This window comes from Mandrillus leucophaeus, unplaced genomic scaffold, assembly GCF_000951045.1.
Source record: "Mandrillus leucophaeus isolate KB7577 unplaced genomic scaffold, Mleu.le_1.0 Scaffold1295, whole genome shotgun sequence".
Classification (NCBI taxonomy): domain Eukaryota; kingdom Metazoa; phylum Chordata; class Mammalia; order Primates; family Cercopithecidae; genus Mandrillus; species Mandrillus leucophaeus.
Window position 1 is genome coordinate 684,149 of NW_012101249.1, and position 16,854 is coordinate 701,002.

At 35.1% G+C, this 16,854-nt stretch overlaps 1 protein-coding gene across 1 annotated transcript in view; it reads right to left on the minus strand.

The window, feature by feature from the left end:
- Nucleotides 1–16,854, minus strand: part of MALRD1 (MAM and LDL receptor class A domain containing 1) — a 694,737-nt gene that overhangs the window by 644,084 nt on the left and 33,799 nt on the right. Inside the window, exons 3-4 of the mRNA XM_011972480.1 lie at nt 7,275–7,369; nt 7,024–7,185 (exon numbers count right to left, since the gene is read on the minus strand). Of these exons, the coding sequence (XP_011827870.1) occupies nt 7,024–7,185; nt 7,275–7,369 (257 nt within the window). The remainder of the gene's footprint in view (nt 1–7,023; nt 7,186–7,274; nt 7,370–16,854) is intronic.

Below are 16,854 nucleotides of genomic sequence, written 5' to 3' on the forward strand. Positions count from 1 at the left end.
CAGGCCTTGACTAGATGTCATTTGAAAGGCTGAAGAGGTCCATATAATTGGTCAAATAATAAACTTTGAAACTTTTATATATATTATATATATTTTGAATATATATATATGTATTTCAAATAAAACTATTTGGATTCAGTTCCTTGTTATACCACTTAATAGCAACAAGACCTTGGAGAACTTATTTAACATCTCTGTTCCTCAGTTTTCTTCATTGTACAATTGTAATGATAAAATGATAGCCTACATCATAAGGAAAAATGAGTTGCAAACATGTAAAACAGCACCTGGTATACAGTTAGCATTAAATAATGTTAGCTACTGTTACTGAAACATAGTTATTAAAATATTTAAGCTATTATATGAATTGTGTGTTTGTAAGTAAAAATCTATTCTTTACAAATTAACATTTTATTCTTTCTGAAAGCTTTTTCATAGAGATAGTCCCTAGCAGTTGCTGAGTTAAGGATATGCCGACAGTCACCATATTTTAAAAAAGAAGTAGAAATAAGTGTTAACTATATCACATGTCTCTTGTTTTTTTTTTCTCCACACTCCTCACCAAAAAAACAACATTCATCTTCAGGGTTGATAAATCAGAAACTTACTCTTTCGTGAACTCTCCTCCCCAGTTTCCAAAGTCTGCTGGAGATTTTCACTCAGATGACACAAGTCATTTATAATTCACAACACTTTGTCCTTTCTCCTCGGATTGGAGCTCTCATCTCACTCTCATTTCCTGACAATGGTACCAGAAGACTGGTGCTCTCCAATGCTCAAAACTCCAAACTGACCTTGAGAGTCCCTTTCTCCTCCATTCTCATTTCCAATGAGACAAGCTCCATTAATCCCTATTTTCCTTTCATTCTTATTTCCTCTCCCATCTCCTCCCTCTTGACTACTGAAGTAGCTTTTAAATTACCTTCTTGCCTTAATCCTCTCCTCATTAGAGTTTGTAATAGATATTACATATTTATTTGATTCTGTTAAATTACATGCTAACTTGGTATAACTGATGAAACGTCATTGTGAAAATTCGCTGCCATTTGAGTCCACTAGCCTAGCAGGAAGGAACATTTTTCTTAGGGAAATAATTATTTCTCTAAGTGGAGGGAAATTTACTAATGGGTCTATGTGGCTATAAAACACAAGACCCATCAGGCATAATCAAATAGTCTAGCTAAACAGATTTAAATGAAAAGAGTTGACAAGGATTTGGGTTAGAATCTGGAAAATTAGCTAAAGAAAGTGGAACCCCAGGATGATTAAAAAACAAGAAAAAATAAAGGCAGGACGTAGTGGCTCACGCCTATAATCCCAACACTTTGGGAGGCCAAGGCAGGCTGATCACCTGAGGTCAGGAGTTCTAGACTAGCCTGGCCAACATGGCAAAACCCCATCTCAATTAAAAATACAAAAATTAGCCAGGCGTTGTGGTACACATCTGTAATCCCAGCTACTCAGGAGGCTGAGACAGGAGAATTGCTTGAACCCATGAGGCAGAGATTGCAATCTGAGATGGTGCCACTGCATGCCAACCTGGGTGACAGAGTGAGACTCCATCTCGGAAAAAGAAAATATATATATATATGTAGGTTCTATGGAGGGCCCTGGTCAGAGCTGTGTTGCTGGGTGGTAGTTGTATTTTTAGGAAAAGTAGTATCTAACACACATTCTTTGTTTTCTCCAAAACATCAGCAAGATTATTTTGGAGGATAGATAGATTTTTTTTAAAAGGAGCAAAGCAGCAAAATAAAAGTGGATCATAGGACAGATGATGGAGTTCCGACACCACAGAAGTCAGGGACGGCCTGCACTAATCCGACAGTGAACATGAAACAAATTCCTTTCACTCCAAACATTTTAAGAGAAGATGAATAGAGGTAAGCAGTCAGCACTCAAGCCATTTGATTTAAATGTTAGAGGAAATGGTGATGACATATGGATAATACTATTTGCATGGCATTGATACAGGAGCTAGAAAGACATTATTTAGGCAGATAGTGAAGGTAAAAGAGTCCTTGGCAAGGCTTCCCTTCTACCAAAAAGCAGCCCAATAAATTATTTTTTCCAACAAAGAGCAGCCTGAAAAATCAAGCTGTAAACATAGATAAGCAAGCTGAAAGCTTGCACAGGTGAATGCCGGCAGTTGCATCAATAAAAAAAGGCTACCTGGGGGTCAGGCATAGCCAATATAGAAGCTCCATCTTCCCTTTTATTATCACATGCACAGTAAAGAAACAGGCAACATGGCACCAGCCACTCAGAGAACCTATCTGCATAATAACAGATTAGGGTGGGAAATGCCATCTTTTTGTGCCCTATGCAAACAGTACACCTACCCCTAACCAGTTTTTTGTGCCTTATGCAAATAACACACCTAGTCTGACCAGTCTTTAATGCACCATGTAAATCAGACACTGCTTCCTCAAGCTCATCTATAAAACCCACCGCATTTCGCCATAGACTGGAAACCCATTCAGGATCCCTCTCTCTGCAGGAGAGAGCTCTTCTCTTTCTTTCACCTATTATTACCTCTATCCTTAACCTCACTTCTTGTGTGTTCACATCTTTGATTTCCTTGGCATGAATCTCAGGTATCGCCCCAGACAACAAGACTGCTTCAGCGTGAGTATAAACATTAGAAACATTTATGGTTATATGTATTATGTAAGAGTTTTCTTAATTAGTCGTATGCATTCATTTCCCAAGCAAACATTTGAGACACAAAATGATGAGAGTAATTATTTCCTCATCATGTGTTATCATAAATATTATTGAATTAAAAGGGAAAATATCTCAGATGATGATTTTGAAGAGTGACGGTAAAATTTTAAAAGTTAAGGTTAAAATTTACATTTTTTAAAATGCAAAGCTCATCTTTTGTCTTTATTAATAAATTCTGTTCTTTCTAAATAGGAGGCTGCTGAGAATTCTCCAGCATTTCTCAATGAAATAGCAAAGAAATGAAAAGTAAATAATAGCGTGTTAAAAATGCTTCAGTATCTTTTTACACTTAAGGCACTGATTGTTCATTTAGTTTAACAATCTAGACGTTCAACGTGAAAATTATAGTCAGTGATATACTTAGTAGTAAGGGATAGTATTCATTCCTTCTTACCCATAAAACTGTCACACGAGCTTCTTTCAAGAACAACAACAACAAACAGGAGTGAAAGTGTTACCGAAAGGAAGTCCTGATCCAGACCCCAAGAGAGGGTCTTGGAGCTCACACAAGAAAGAATTGAGAGAATGTCCATAGAGTAAAGTGAAAGCAAGTTTATTAAGAAAGTAGAAGAATAAAAGAATGGCCACTCAATAGACAGAGCAGGGCATTCCCAAAAGTAAGAGGAGGAATGCGTCCACCCTAGGTACAATACTTGTTTATATACAGGATAAAAAAAGATCACGGGGAGATGTGCTCTGCTATAATCTTTTGCGATAAAGGATTAATTTTCTTAATTACTACATTTTGCAAGAATCGACATTATTATCTATAAAGCAAAATTAGGAATGATTTTGTTCTCAAGGTGTCGGGACACCAGGACACTCCCAAGTCCAGGTCTGTTTAGTAAATGTTATCAATCTGTTCCCTTAACAGTAAACATCTAGAGGCTAGGGATACCTAGCTTTCTGGGGATGCAACCCAGCAAGCTCATTTTCCTAGCCCTCACTCAAGATGGAGTCACTCTGGTACTAATGCCTCTGACAAAAGAAGGTTTCACCTGAATTAGGGGCTACATTTCTACTGTGTGTTAAGTTTATTATTTCTCTCCTTGAATATTTTAGGACAACAGTAAAATTAATCGCTTATGTCTGCAATTTTTTAAAAATGTGATTGCAATTAATCAGCAGCATGCAATGCCTAAAATTGTTGTTTTACCCAGCACAGCAGACAAAAGAATATATAATAAGTCACACACAACAGATTTGACCAAACTAGAGGTTGGGCTTTTTTTCCCATATGTATTCTAAATCCCTGTAATGCTTATCATAATAAAAAAAGTTATTATGGCTCAGTGACTCAGTAATTGAGATCTGACATCAAACTACCTTAGAGTCTAAGCTGGTATGGGATTTAGTAGGTTATTTAACTCTCTAAAGCTTGTAATTCTTGGAGTAAATCATCTTTCTACCTTAGAGGATTTTTGTGAAGGGTCAATAAAATTATGTATCCAAAGAAGTAAACACAGTGCCTTACATATAGTAAGTGCTAAAGAAATTTTAGTTGTTATTATTCCTTAAATATCTTCAGAAACTCTCTGAAATGCTTCCGTCTTTGCTAAGTAGATAAACAGCAATCCTTGTGTATGCAGCAGCATTCCCTCAGAAATTAACCTGCTTCAATTTCATTAAAGGAGAGACCTAGTCATTCACAGATGGAGGTGATAAAGCCCCCAGGTGAGCATCAGCTGCAGAGGCTTTGTCCTAAGCCCATGCTAAGCTGGGATCCAGCTGGGACCGAAATCTCCTATTTGGACATTTTTAAAGGAAGGATGCATGGCTTTTAAACTATTAGAAGTCAGCATGGAAAGGAAATGGCAGAAAATGAAATAATTCTCAGAGGCTTATAAGTTGTCGAGGCAGCAGATACTGTCTGGAGGCTCTGATTACAGAATTCCCTCGAATAAGCCCCTCACAGAATCTTTTCAGGAGTGAGATACTAGATGGTGCCAGGCCATATTACAAGTACAGCACTTCTCTGTGGCCCACCAAACAAAAGCAAATGAACATCTGCTCACTTGCTGACAGGACAGAACTAAAGCATACCTGCAATCCGAAAAGGCTGGTGTAGCCGAGGTATCCCGAGAGAGTCATATAGTCTCCTAATTTTTGCAAAGCCTTTAAGGTAAATGCAATGTTTTCACATCAGCAATAATGTATTTTGGGATATAAAATTAATATATTGCACATGCATCTGCTTTAGTTGAAGCCACTGGTACATTTAAAGCACTCAAGTGAATAACCTTGCTACCTCAGCTACAGTCGAATCACCCTGGATATTACATATTCTGGAGTTTTACTTTTTTTTTTAAATTGATCTACTGCACATATTTAATCATCAGAACTCAGGATGTATCACTCGAGAATAGGAAGCTGAGCAAAACAAGGACGTTATTTTGAAAGGTTTGACCTACAAGATACAGCAAGTTCCAGTTCTACTCCACACTCTGATCTCTTATGCTTCTAATAGAGATCTGGACCCCAAAAGACATATAGACAGGTCTAAGAAGGCACAAACGTTGGCAAAAGTAGTTTAAGACTCCCATACCATCAGCTCTGTTTCAAAGTTAAAAAGATGTGTAAATAATGATGGAGTCGACCCATAGATAAGATTCTCATCTTATTTATTAAGTGTCTACAAGAACAGAGAGAGATGGAATTTCAGCAACATCAACCTTCAGTCTACTCGATGTGACTCAATCCCCATAAACACAATCTTGGCCCGGTTTTGTTGCTTTTGTTGTCGTTGTTGAGACAACAAGCAGACACAGGGAATTAAGAAGAGAAGGGTAAGAAATAAAATAACTTCTCCAGTGGTTAATAACACTTGAGCATCTACAGCAAATTAAATATATTATTGGTGCTCAGGGGGTATTCATTCTGCATACCACAGCCCTTGAAAGCCACAGATGTCTTCAGGGCCCAGGGACACACAGTATCCCCTGCCCACACCTATCAATCATCTTCCCTTAACATGCTGTAGGGAACCTTTCCCTCATTGTACCTACCACATCCAACATCCAAGAGACCCAAATTAATATTTCTCAAGTGAATGAATGAATTGTTGATAGAAAGACTTAAGTGCCTGATGACTTAAGATGCCTTTCCAACCACCCACACCCCCAACACTGATATTTGACTTCAACAGAGTACAGTCTCAGTCTCTGGTTAGTGTTTCCAGTGGGAGTTTCTCTGAAGTCCTGCCATATAGGTGTCATTTAACCACCTGTTAAGGGATTTTTTTGTAGCCTTCTTTTCATCCCCATTAAGTTTATCAAAACCTGAAAATTCCAAATTACAGTGATTTATGATCAATCAATTAAGAAACTATGCCATTCTTATATCTTATAATTCAACTTTTACAATGAAGATCCTGTTCATTTAGCCATTCTTTTTCTCTTAGCCACTCAAAAGAATCAAAGGTAAAATTCAATCCAATTTAATCCCTATATTTAAGCAAGTGCTAAATCCACCATATAACAAATGATTTGATTTATATCAAATTTATAACATTGATTATTATATCATTCTAATAATAGATGATAAAAAAACCGACTTGGGTTAAATTGACTCACAGAGAAGGATTAGAAAGTTTTAAGGAATAAAATGCTTTAAAAATCTCATGTTTAATAGGAAAATTTTGTTTGATTGTCCCAAATGTTAAAATAGGCAATACTGCTTCAAGAACTGGTAATAATCATTAGATTATCATTTCAACCACGCATAAGTTTTATTAGGCTGCATAAATAAGTTGTGTTTTATAGGCTTGCATTGACTTTAATTCTCTAAACTACTTTAGAAAATAAAGGCTGTGTTATCTATGAAATGAATATGACAATTATTCTACTTCAACAGCATTTGGAATAAGTATTTAAACATTCTCCTTCCTCATTACCCAGCATCCCCCTCTCTCAAAAGCATGAAAAAAGTCTGAAAGGAAAAAGTAATGAAAAGAAAGAAGAAGCTGGAGCAGTAAGAAAAGTAGAGAGGAATGGAGAGAGTTCAAGAAATTAGGAGGAAATTAAAAGGTTGTATTTTACTGATATATCAGTACGTCTTAAAATATATCACTTTTAGTTTTCATACATACAATTCAAAACCTTATTGTAAAAATGTCTTTCAGGGTGGCTAGCCATCCCAAATTGCCTGAGATGTCCACTTTCAGCACTTGAAAGTCTTGGGAAATCCCTCAGTCGCTGGCAAACTGGGACGGTTGCCTTACTTTTAGTTCACCTGGTGTTAAAGATCTGTATCTTATTTTTTCTTTAAGGCCATAGTTAGAAAATAGAACACACATACCTGAAATCTCTGTGAACTCTGGATTTTGATGACATTTCTCTCCCACTGATTTGGGAGTGCAGCTGTGTTTTGCCATAAATGCTGAATAGGACCTCCACATGCAGTCTGAAGCCCAACCATTAATTTGCCACTCACTTGGCTGGAGAAGTAATAAAATGTAATCTGTGAAAGACAATTAGTACCCAAACAGTTATGATAAAGAAGTCCCCAAATGTGACAACATATTTAAAATGCTGTGTGCTTTCAAATACCTGGCAGTCATGTTGATCATTTGTCGGAAGGAAAACTCTGCTTCTTAAACTTGAGGAAATAGAATCCACTCTGGACACCAGTAAAAGGAAGTGAGCTATCAGAAAGAAGAGACAGAGTACAAAAAAAAAAAAAAAAATAGAGAGAATGAATAAGACCTACTATTTGATAGCATAACGGAGTGACTGTAGTCAATAATAATTTCATTGTATATTTAAAGATAACTAAAAGAGTGTGATTGAATTGTCTGTAACATAAAAGATCAATGCTTAGGGGATGGGTACCCCATTCTCCATGATGTGATTATTGTGCATTGCATACCTGTATCAAAACATCTCATGTACCCCATAAATATACACATCTACTATGTACCTACAAAACTTAAAAGACAAAAAATAAAAAGAAACAACCGACAATGTGTTAGATTCAGAGTGATCACTGGCGAATTTAAGACACCAAGTGATAATTCAGGCCCACATCCTCACTAGATTAATAATTTTTTTTGTTTAAAGAATAAATAATTTAACCACATCATTTACTTTTGCAAACCATCTGATATTTTCACTTCTTTCTATTGCCCAGTGATACAGCTAATTGCAATTATACTCCCTATAATATGATCATGGACTATAGTTTACAACCCAATTTATCACATTTAACATAGAAAGATACATCCCTGCAAAGATGCTATCTACATTATACTATCAGGACTGCCTACCAAAATAAGCAATTCAATGAAGACTTGTGACAGAGCAGGAGCACCATTATCTTGGACAAACACCACTATTTTAAGCTCCAGCTCCCTTTCTAATCTCATGCATTTCAAATAAATCATTTCTAACAATAAGCAGCTAGAAAGAGCAGACAGTACAATACAGATAAAACAGCTGCATGGTGTAAAGACCAAACTTCACACTCATACAATGGGCCCAAGTAAAACAGTGGGCCCTAATAAGCACATTCCTTTCTCTTTAGGTTCACTAAGACAGGGAAGCTAAAAGCAGACTTGGGGGGTATGCCTGCAGTTGCAGAAAGATGTATGGGAACAGACACAAAATTCTCCCTCCCAGATAAGCAAGACAAAGAGACACAGAAACATTCTGAGCCTGTGATAAGCTCTCCCGTCCTAAAATACTCTTAGTCTGTAAGAGAGAGGGCTCTTGACCTAACTCGGCCAGAGGCCCCTCTCAGGTTTATTCTTTAAAATAAACCTGTTTCTGACTGATGAGTCACTTTTCATGTTTCTTTTGTCCTTCTTCAACTCTTACAGCTTTAGAAGAGATCATTGCTCACTGTACTTTTGTTCAGAAAAAGTTAGATCAGATAGTCCCAGCTTTTACTAGGATTATGGAAAACAACTCTGAGCCCTGATGCTTTCCTATGCACTGCAGTATAGATAATACCTGTGGACTCTTATGGTTTAGAAGTCTGTAAAATAAATGTTGCGCATTCCCTGGGCTCTCATAGATTTCCTGTAATGTTTTATGCAGGTTCAAGCATATAATCTGAAAACCATTGTTTTCTGCCACTTTATTTCATGTGCTTCTCTTTGTCAAAAGGAATGAGAAATATGATGATGATGACTATGATGACATAGCTACCTCAGTTATTCAGTGGTATTTTAAAGTCAGATTGGAAATCAAATCTAATTGTCACATCATTAAAAGAATCAATAGTAAAATTATGAGACCTAAGGAAGAAACCTCTCTTCCCTACTCCTATTCCAAAATTGCATCCTAATTAAGCAGCAAACAGTGACATTAACGATTGCTTATGAATATAGTCAGAGACATAACTGAAATAACTGTAATAACACACGATTATTCTAAGACTATACTTAGTGGAATTATTATGTAAACACAATTTAGATGAAGAGCGGGTATCATGGTGATGCAAGTGGACTATCATTAGTTGGCTCCTGCAGCAGGTAAACAAATGTTAAGCAAATGAATAATCAAATAAACAGAATAAGTCATATGCATATATTATTGTAAGTTTAAATATTATTATTAGCAATACAAATGGTAATAGCATTCAGTTGGCTCTAAATTGTTCTTTATAAACATTCAACTACTAAAAAGAATCCCTGAGATACTCAGAAAAATTATGTTTATTTGTCAATGATATTACCTAAATTATTCATATTTTTTAAAGCTTGATATTAAAAATCAGATTTGACACATTAAGTTATTAAATAATAAAAGCAGCATTTTTCAGTGATATTTTTCAACTCACACATTAATAAATTATTTAAATATTTAAACAGAGTGTTTCATAAATAAAAACTGTCATTTGTTATGTGTTATGGCACTATAAATTATTCTGTATTGTATCAAATATTCAATAAAGGTCAATCTTCAGGTTATAGTAGAAAGTAAAGGTTTAAATTCAGAAACAGCTTGATATCTTTTGACCTTTGTTCTAGTAATAAACTTTTTCTTTGTATGGGGAAAAAATTGTTCAAAATGCACCCAGTGGCAATATCTGTTTTCTATGTTTAATTTTAACTTAGTGACAATCGCGATTTTTTTTAGCGTGCACTTCATTTACCTTGCTCCTTTAGTATGAGTATAGAATTTCCTGAATTCACAGATGGAGATGTTCCCTAAAGAAAAATGTCACTTTATAGAAAGTTCCCTGGCTTTCCAGAGAACATTTTTTATCATGGCTGTTTATGAGTTTAAGAGAAAAATGCAAATCTTTGACAGCATAACTTTTCTCCACATGACCATCCCCTCATTTAACACTCACATCTACTACAGCTCTAACCAGCCAGAAAAGACTGCATAAAGCTCTTGAACAACAAAGTTTATATTGAATATTTTCTCTATAAACCTCTTGTACTTCCTTTAGCAGCCTAATAATACAGATATCACATGCAAACACATAATCACCATTGTCATCATATATCTCCATTAATCTCTACACCATCCTCATTATAGCTTGTTTACATGATACTTAAATTCCCATGCTGTGCCTGCATTTATAAAAGTCAATGCATAATGTCTTTGAATCACATGTGTAACATAATCTTGTGACAAAGGGTTAATTATTAAAATGACGAAATAACATAAATAGCCCAATTTCATTTATAGTCTTAAATGTTTATGTTAGAGGACTTTTAAAAATACTTTTTCTCAGTTACTGGTTAAGTATTGGAATGAAATCCCAAGTTTGATGACAAAAAAAAGGAGACATATAAAATATGAAAGCAACAAAAACCATGAATCAAGGTTTGAGAGCTAAATCCAATAACTTTGGCAGTGAATTCCATCAACCTTGATCTTCAGGAAAGATAAGGAAGAATTTTCGGTTTCACTTTCCTCAACCATTGATGGGCAGCCTTGTACTTCCTCCATTTCCCATATTCTGAGAGATTAATGGACCTGAATGTGAGCAAGAGAGACATAAATCCTGTTGCATGCTACAGAGTAACCAATTGGTTCGAAGGAACTCAAAAAAGGAGAATTTTAACAGTGAGATGATATCAGTTCTCAAGAACGTTCAAAAAAAATCAGGCCGTAGAAATGGATCATCATAACAAGATCCAAGGCTTGCAGCAAATGTTAAAATGTCAAAACTTATGGAAATATGAAAATGCACTAATTTCTGACAAAAAGCATAGTTTAATTCAGATAATAGAGAGCAAATAGTACTATTAGATACAAACCTCTTCAAGTTGATAATTTGCCTATTTATTAAATTCTGTTTCCTTTGAATCATAAGTTTTGACTCATACCAATTTATTAAGCTAGTAAGCTCAACAGAACCAGGTAATATTTGCTAAAATAGTATCACTTAAAGAATACCCTCAAATAGTAATCCCTTCTCATTACTAGCAAGTTGTACATGGATGCTACCATATCCACTTATGTCTGACTTTAGTGACAAAGGGCTATGTGAGTCACTTTAGGAGATGATAAAATATATGGTAAACCACAAGAGTACTGTCAATGAAAATGCCAGAATAGAGACCTCTGAAACTTTTGCCCCCACAAAATCAATTTTAAAACTGGCAAAAAAGTCAGAATCTACTTGCCTGGAACTCTGGAAATCAGCCAAGCTTTTGGGGAATTTGGAGGGCTTTTATTCAACAAATGGCTAAATCTCAGTTTTAAAAAATGGTGAGCTTTATGGGCTTTAACTTGCCCTAGTCTCATTGTCCACTCTCCAGTTTCACATTTAACTTTGAAAAATAGCAGCTTGCATTCCTGTGCAGCCTGGCAGCCACAAGAATGAGTAAAATGGTGCTAGACCTTTTTCAAAGCCTCATTCTCAAATAATTGTCATTAGTTGATCTGTCTTTTAGTTCCCTGAAAGACCACAATTAAAACGCCATCTGAAATTGACCATAATAATAGCTTGCTCAGTATAAAATGCTTTGTCTACATAAGGGGTTTGTTGAAAACAATTACCAGCAAGTGTTATAACTTCATAGTCACCTGAGGCAGTGTGTAGCAGTTGGTGAAAATAACAAACTAATAGAATGAGACATTGATAGAGAATTTTAAAAGTTCCAACATATCCCTGCAAATCTAGCCAGACATGGGCATGTGTAGGGCTGTACACATGCTCTGGAAATACCTGAAAAGACCCTAAGCCCTAACATCTGGCTGATATTGAGGCTCTATGAAACCAGGAAATGGAAGCTAAGGCAGAGTTATCAGCTGCCTGGATGAGTATGGAAAGTGCACCCCAACATACACACAGAGTCCCTCAGCAAAACATAGAGATTTATTGGTCCCAGGCTGCTTTGGTCTGAATGTTTGTGCCCCTGCACACACACACATTCATATGTGGAAGCATAATGTTTGGAGATGAGACTTTTGGGATGTGAGTAGATCCTGAAGGTAGAGTCCTCAAGGATGGATTTAATTCATTTATACAAGAAGGACTAGAGAGTTGCCTTGCCCCTTCCACCATGTGAGAACTCAGCAGGATAGTACTGTCCTATGAATCAGGAAGTGGTCCCTCATCAGACACTTCAATCTGCCAGTGCCTTGATCTTGGACTTACCAGCCTATAGAACTGTGAGAAATAAATTTCCATTGTTTATAATCTACGCAGTTTATGGCATTTTGTTCTAGTAGCCAAAATGGACTAAAACAGTGACATCTAAGAGACTCTCAGTAAAGTCACTAAATTAACAATAAAACAACTATAACTACAACAAACAGTAACAGAAGCAAATGTGTGGGAGTTTTTGGGAGACTGAGCATCTGATTTCCAGAGGTCCAAGAGTATATTGTTTTAAATGTCTAGGATTTTTTTTTTTACGTGAGAAATGCAAAGAAACAAGAAGATATCTCCCATGTAGAGAGAAAAAAAGAAAAGCAATCAATATACAATGTCACTGAGAAAGGCCAGATTTTTTAGACAAAGACTTTAAATCAGTTATGTCAAATATTTTCAAAGAGCTAAGGAAACTATATATAAAGAACTACAGAAATCATAAGAATAATGGGTCATAAAATAGAGAATATTAATAAAGAGGTAGATATTATATAATCAATTATTATAATCATTATATAACTGATAAAAATCAATAATAATAACAGGTTATGGGCACAATATGTAATGATATAATTTGTGGCAATAACAGCATAAAGAAGAAGTGAGCAGAAGTATATAAGATCAAAATTTTTGTATATTATTAAAATTACACTGGCATTAATCCAACCTAAGTTTTCATAGATTAAAATGTTAAATGTAATCCCTAAGGCAACAACTAATAAAATAATTCAAAAATATATAGTAGAAAAAGAAAAGGATATTAATATAATACACTAGAAAATATCTATTTAACAAAATAAGGTAGTAATGGAGGAACAGAGTAATAAGAAAAAAACATAAGTCATACAGAAAACAAGTAGGAAAATGGCAACAAACAACCTATCACTGTGATGATAGGTGTAAATCATAATTATATAATATGCAAATAGATTAAATTCTTAAATCGAAAGTAAGAAGTTGGCATATTGTATAAAAACATGATCTAACCATATGTTGTCTACAAGAGACACATTTTAGATTCAACCACAGAAAAAGGTTAGCAGTAAAAGGATATAAAAGACATACTATATAAACAATAACAAAAAGAAAGCTGAAGTGGCTATATGAAATGCAGAAGAACGATTTTCTTTCTTTTCAGCTTTTAAGTTCTGGGGTACACGTGCAGGATGTGCAGGTTTGTAACCCAGGTAAACGGGTAAACGTGTGCCATGGTGGTTTGTTGCACAGATCAATCCCTCACCCAGATATTAAGCCCAGCATCCATTAACTATTCTTCCTGATGCTCTACCTCCCTTCTCCCCTCCTGACAGGTCCCAGTGTCTGTTGTTCCCTGCCATGTGTCCATGTGTTCTCATCATTTAGTTCCCACTTATAAGTGAGAACATGTGGTATTTGGTTTTCTGTTCCAGCATCAGTTTGCTGAGGATAACAGTTTCCAGCTCTATCCGTGTCCCTGCAAAGGACATGATCTCATTCCTTTTTACGGCTGCATAAAATTCCATGGTGTATATGTACCACATTTTCTTTATCCATTCTATCACTGATGGGCATTTGGGTTGATTCCATGTCTTTGCTATTGTGAACAGTGCTCCAATGAACATATGCATGTATGTGTCTTTATAATAGAATCATTTATATTTATTTATACCCAGTATGTGCAGTAATAGGATTGCTGAATCAAATGGTACCCAGTAATGGGACTGTTGAATCAAATGGTATGTCTGGTTCTAGATCTTTGAGGAGTTGCCACACTGTCTTCCATAGTGGTTGAACTAATGTACATTCTCATCCACTATGTAAAGCATTCCTTTCTCTCTGCATCCTCGCTAGCATCTGTTGTTTCTTGACTTTTTAATAATCACCATTCTGACCGGTATGTGATGGCAATCTCATTGTGGTTTTGATTTGCATTTCTCTACTAATCAGTGATGTTGAGGGTTTTTTTCATATGTTTGTGGGCCACATGAATATTTTATTTTGAGAAATGTCTGTTCATGTCCTTTGCCCACATTTTAATGGGGTTGTTTTTTTCCTGAAAATTTGTTTAAGTTTCTAGTAGACTCTGGATATTAGATATTTGCTGGATGGATAGAGTGAAAACATTTTCTCCCATTCTGTAGGTTTTCTGTTCACACTGATGATAGTTTCTTTTGCTGTGCAGCAGCTCTTTAATTAGATCCTATTTGTCAATTTTTGCTTTTGGTGCTATTACTTTCAGTGCTTTCATCATGAAATCTCTGCTCGTGTCTATGCCATGAAAGTTATTGCCTGGATTTTCTTCTAGAATGTTTACAGTTTTGGGTTTTACATGTAAGTCTTTAGTCCATCTTGAGTTAATTTTTGTATAAGGTATAAGGAAGGGGTCCAGTTTCAATTTGTTGCATATGGATAGCCAGTTCTCCCAGCACCATTTGTTAAATAGGGAATCCTTTCCCCATAGCTTGTTTTTGCCAGGTTTGTCAAAGATCAGATGGTTGTAGATGTGTGGTCTTAATTCTGAGTTCTCCATTATGTGCCATTGGTCTATGTGTCTGTTTCTGTACCAGTACCATGCTCTTTGGGTTACTGTAGCCTTGCAGTATAGTTCGAAGTTGGGTAGCATGATGCCTCCAGTTTTGTGCTCTTTGTTTAGGACTATCTTGGCTATTTGACCTACTTTGGGTTATATACTAATTTTAAAATAGTTCCTTCTAATTTTGTGAAGAATGCCAATGGTAGTTTAATGGGAATAGCATTAAATCCATAAATTACTTTGGTCAGTATGGCCATTTTTACAATACTGAGTCCTCCTATCCATGAGCATGGAATGTTTTTCCATTTCTTTGTGTCCTCTCTGATTTCTTTGAGCAGTAGTTTGTAGTTCTCCTTGAAGAGTTCCTTCACTTCCCTTGTTAACTGTATTCCTCTGTGCTTTTTTCTCTTTGCGACAATTATGAATGGAAGTTCATTCATAACTTGGCTATTTGCCAGATGTTAGTATATAGGATTGCTAGCAATTTTTGCACATGGATTTTGTATCTTGAGATTGCTGACATTGCTTATCAGCTTAAGGAGTTTTTGTGCTGAGAAAATGGAGTTTTCTAGATATAGAATCATGTCTGCTGCAAACAAAGATAATTTGAGTTCCTCTCTTCCTATCTGAATATGCTTTCTTTCTTTCTCTTGCCTGATTACCCTGCACAGAAGACAGAATTGTTATTAGAGACAAAACAGGGCATTTTATAATGACAAATGAGTCAACCAATCAAGAATATATAAAAACTATAAACATCTCTGCATGTAAAAACAGAGCCCTGAAATGTGTGAAGCAAAAGCTAAAATAATTGAAAAGTAGACCATTTTACAATAATAGTTGCAGACTCTAATACTCTACCTTCAAAAATAAATATATAGAACTATTAGATAAAAGATCAGCAAGAAAATAGAAAACTTGAGCAATTCTATAAACCAACTAGACCTAACAGATACATAAGGCACACTTACTCTATCCAACAACAAAAGAATATATATGATTCTAAAGCATACACAGAACATTCTCCAAGAAAGAGAATATTTTAGGCCATAAAACAAATCTCAATACATTTAAGAGCAGACAAATCATACAAGTATGTTCTCCAGAAATAATAGAATGATTTAAATTAATAACAGAATTAAATTAGAAAAATTCACAAATACGTAGAATTAAATAACAGTCTCCTAAATAACCAATAGGCTAAAGAATAAATTGCAAGAGATGTTAGAAAATACTTCAAATACATGAAAATAAAAATACAACATATAAAAATGGATGGGATGCTGTTATCTCAGTGCTTAGTAAGAAATGTATAGGTATAAACGCCTAAATTTAAACAAGGAAAGATCTAAACATTAATAATAAGAAGCTAAAAGAAGAGCAAACTAAACCCAAAGCAAGCAGAGGAGGAAAATAATAAGTATTAGAGAAGAAATAAATAAAATAGGAAATAGAAAAACAACAAAAAAATTAAGAAACAAAAGTTCGTGGAAATATCAATAAAACTGACAATCTTTTCACTAGATGAACCAAGAAAAAATAAAATTAAATACTCAATTTACTAAAATGAAGAGTGAACAAGGGTCAGAATTTCTAACCTTACATAAATAAAAACAATCACAAGGGAATACTATGAAAAATTTTATGCTACCAAATTAGATAACCTAGATGAGATGGACAAATTTCTAGAAAGACACAAACTACCAAAACCAATTCAAGAAGAAATTAAAAATCCAAATAGACTGTAACAAGTAAAGAGAATAAATTGGTAATCAAAAATCTTTTCACAAATGCTCCAGCATGAAAGGCTTACTAGTAAATTATATGAAACATTTAAATGATTAACACTAATACTTCACAAACTCTTATAAAAAACAAAAGAGGAAGAAACACTTCCCAACTCATTCTATAAGGCCACTATTACCTTAATAAACCAAAACCAGATAAAGACATCACAAAAAAAGGAAACAACAGACCAACATATCTGATGAATATACATCGAGCAACACATTTAAAAAATTTTTCACCATGGTCAAGTGGAATTTATCCTAGGAATG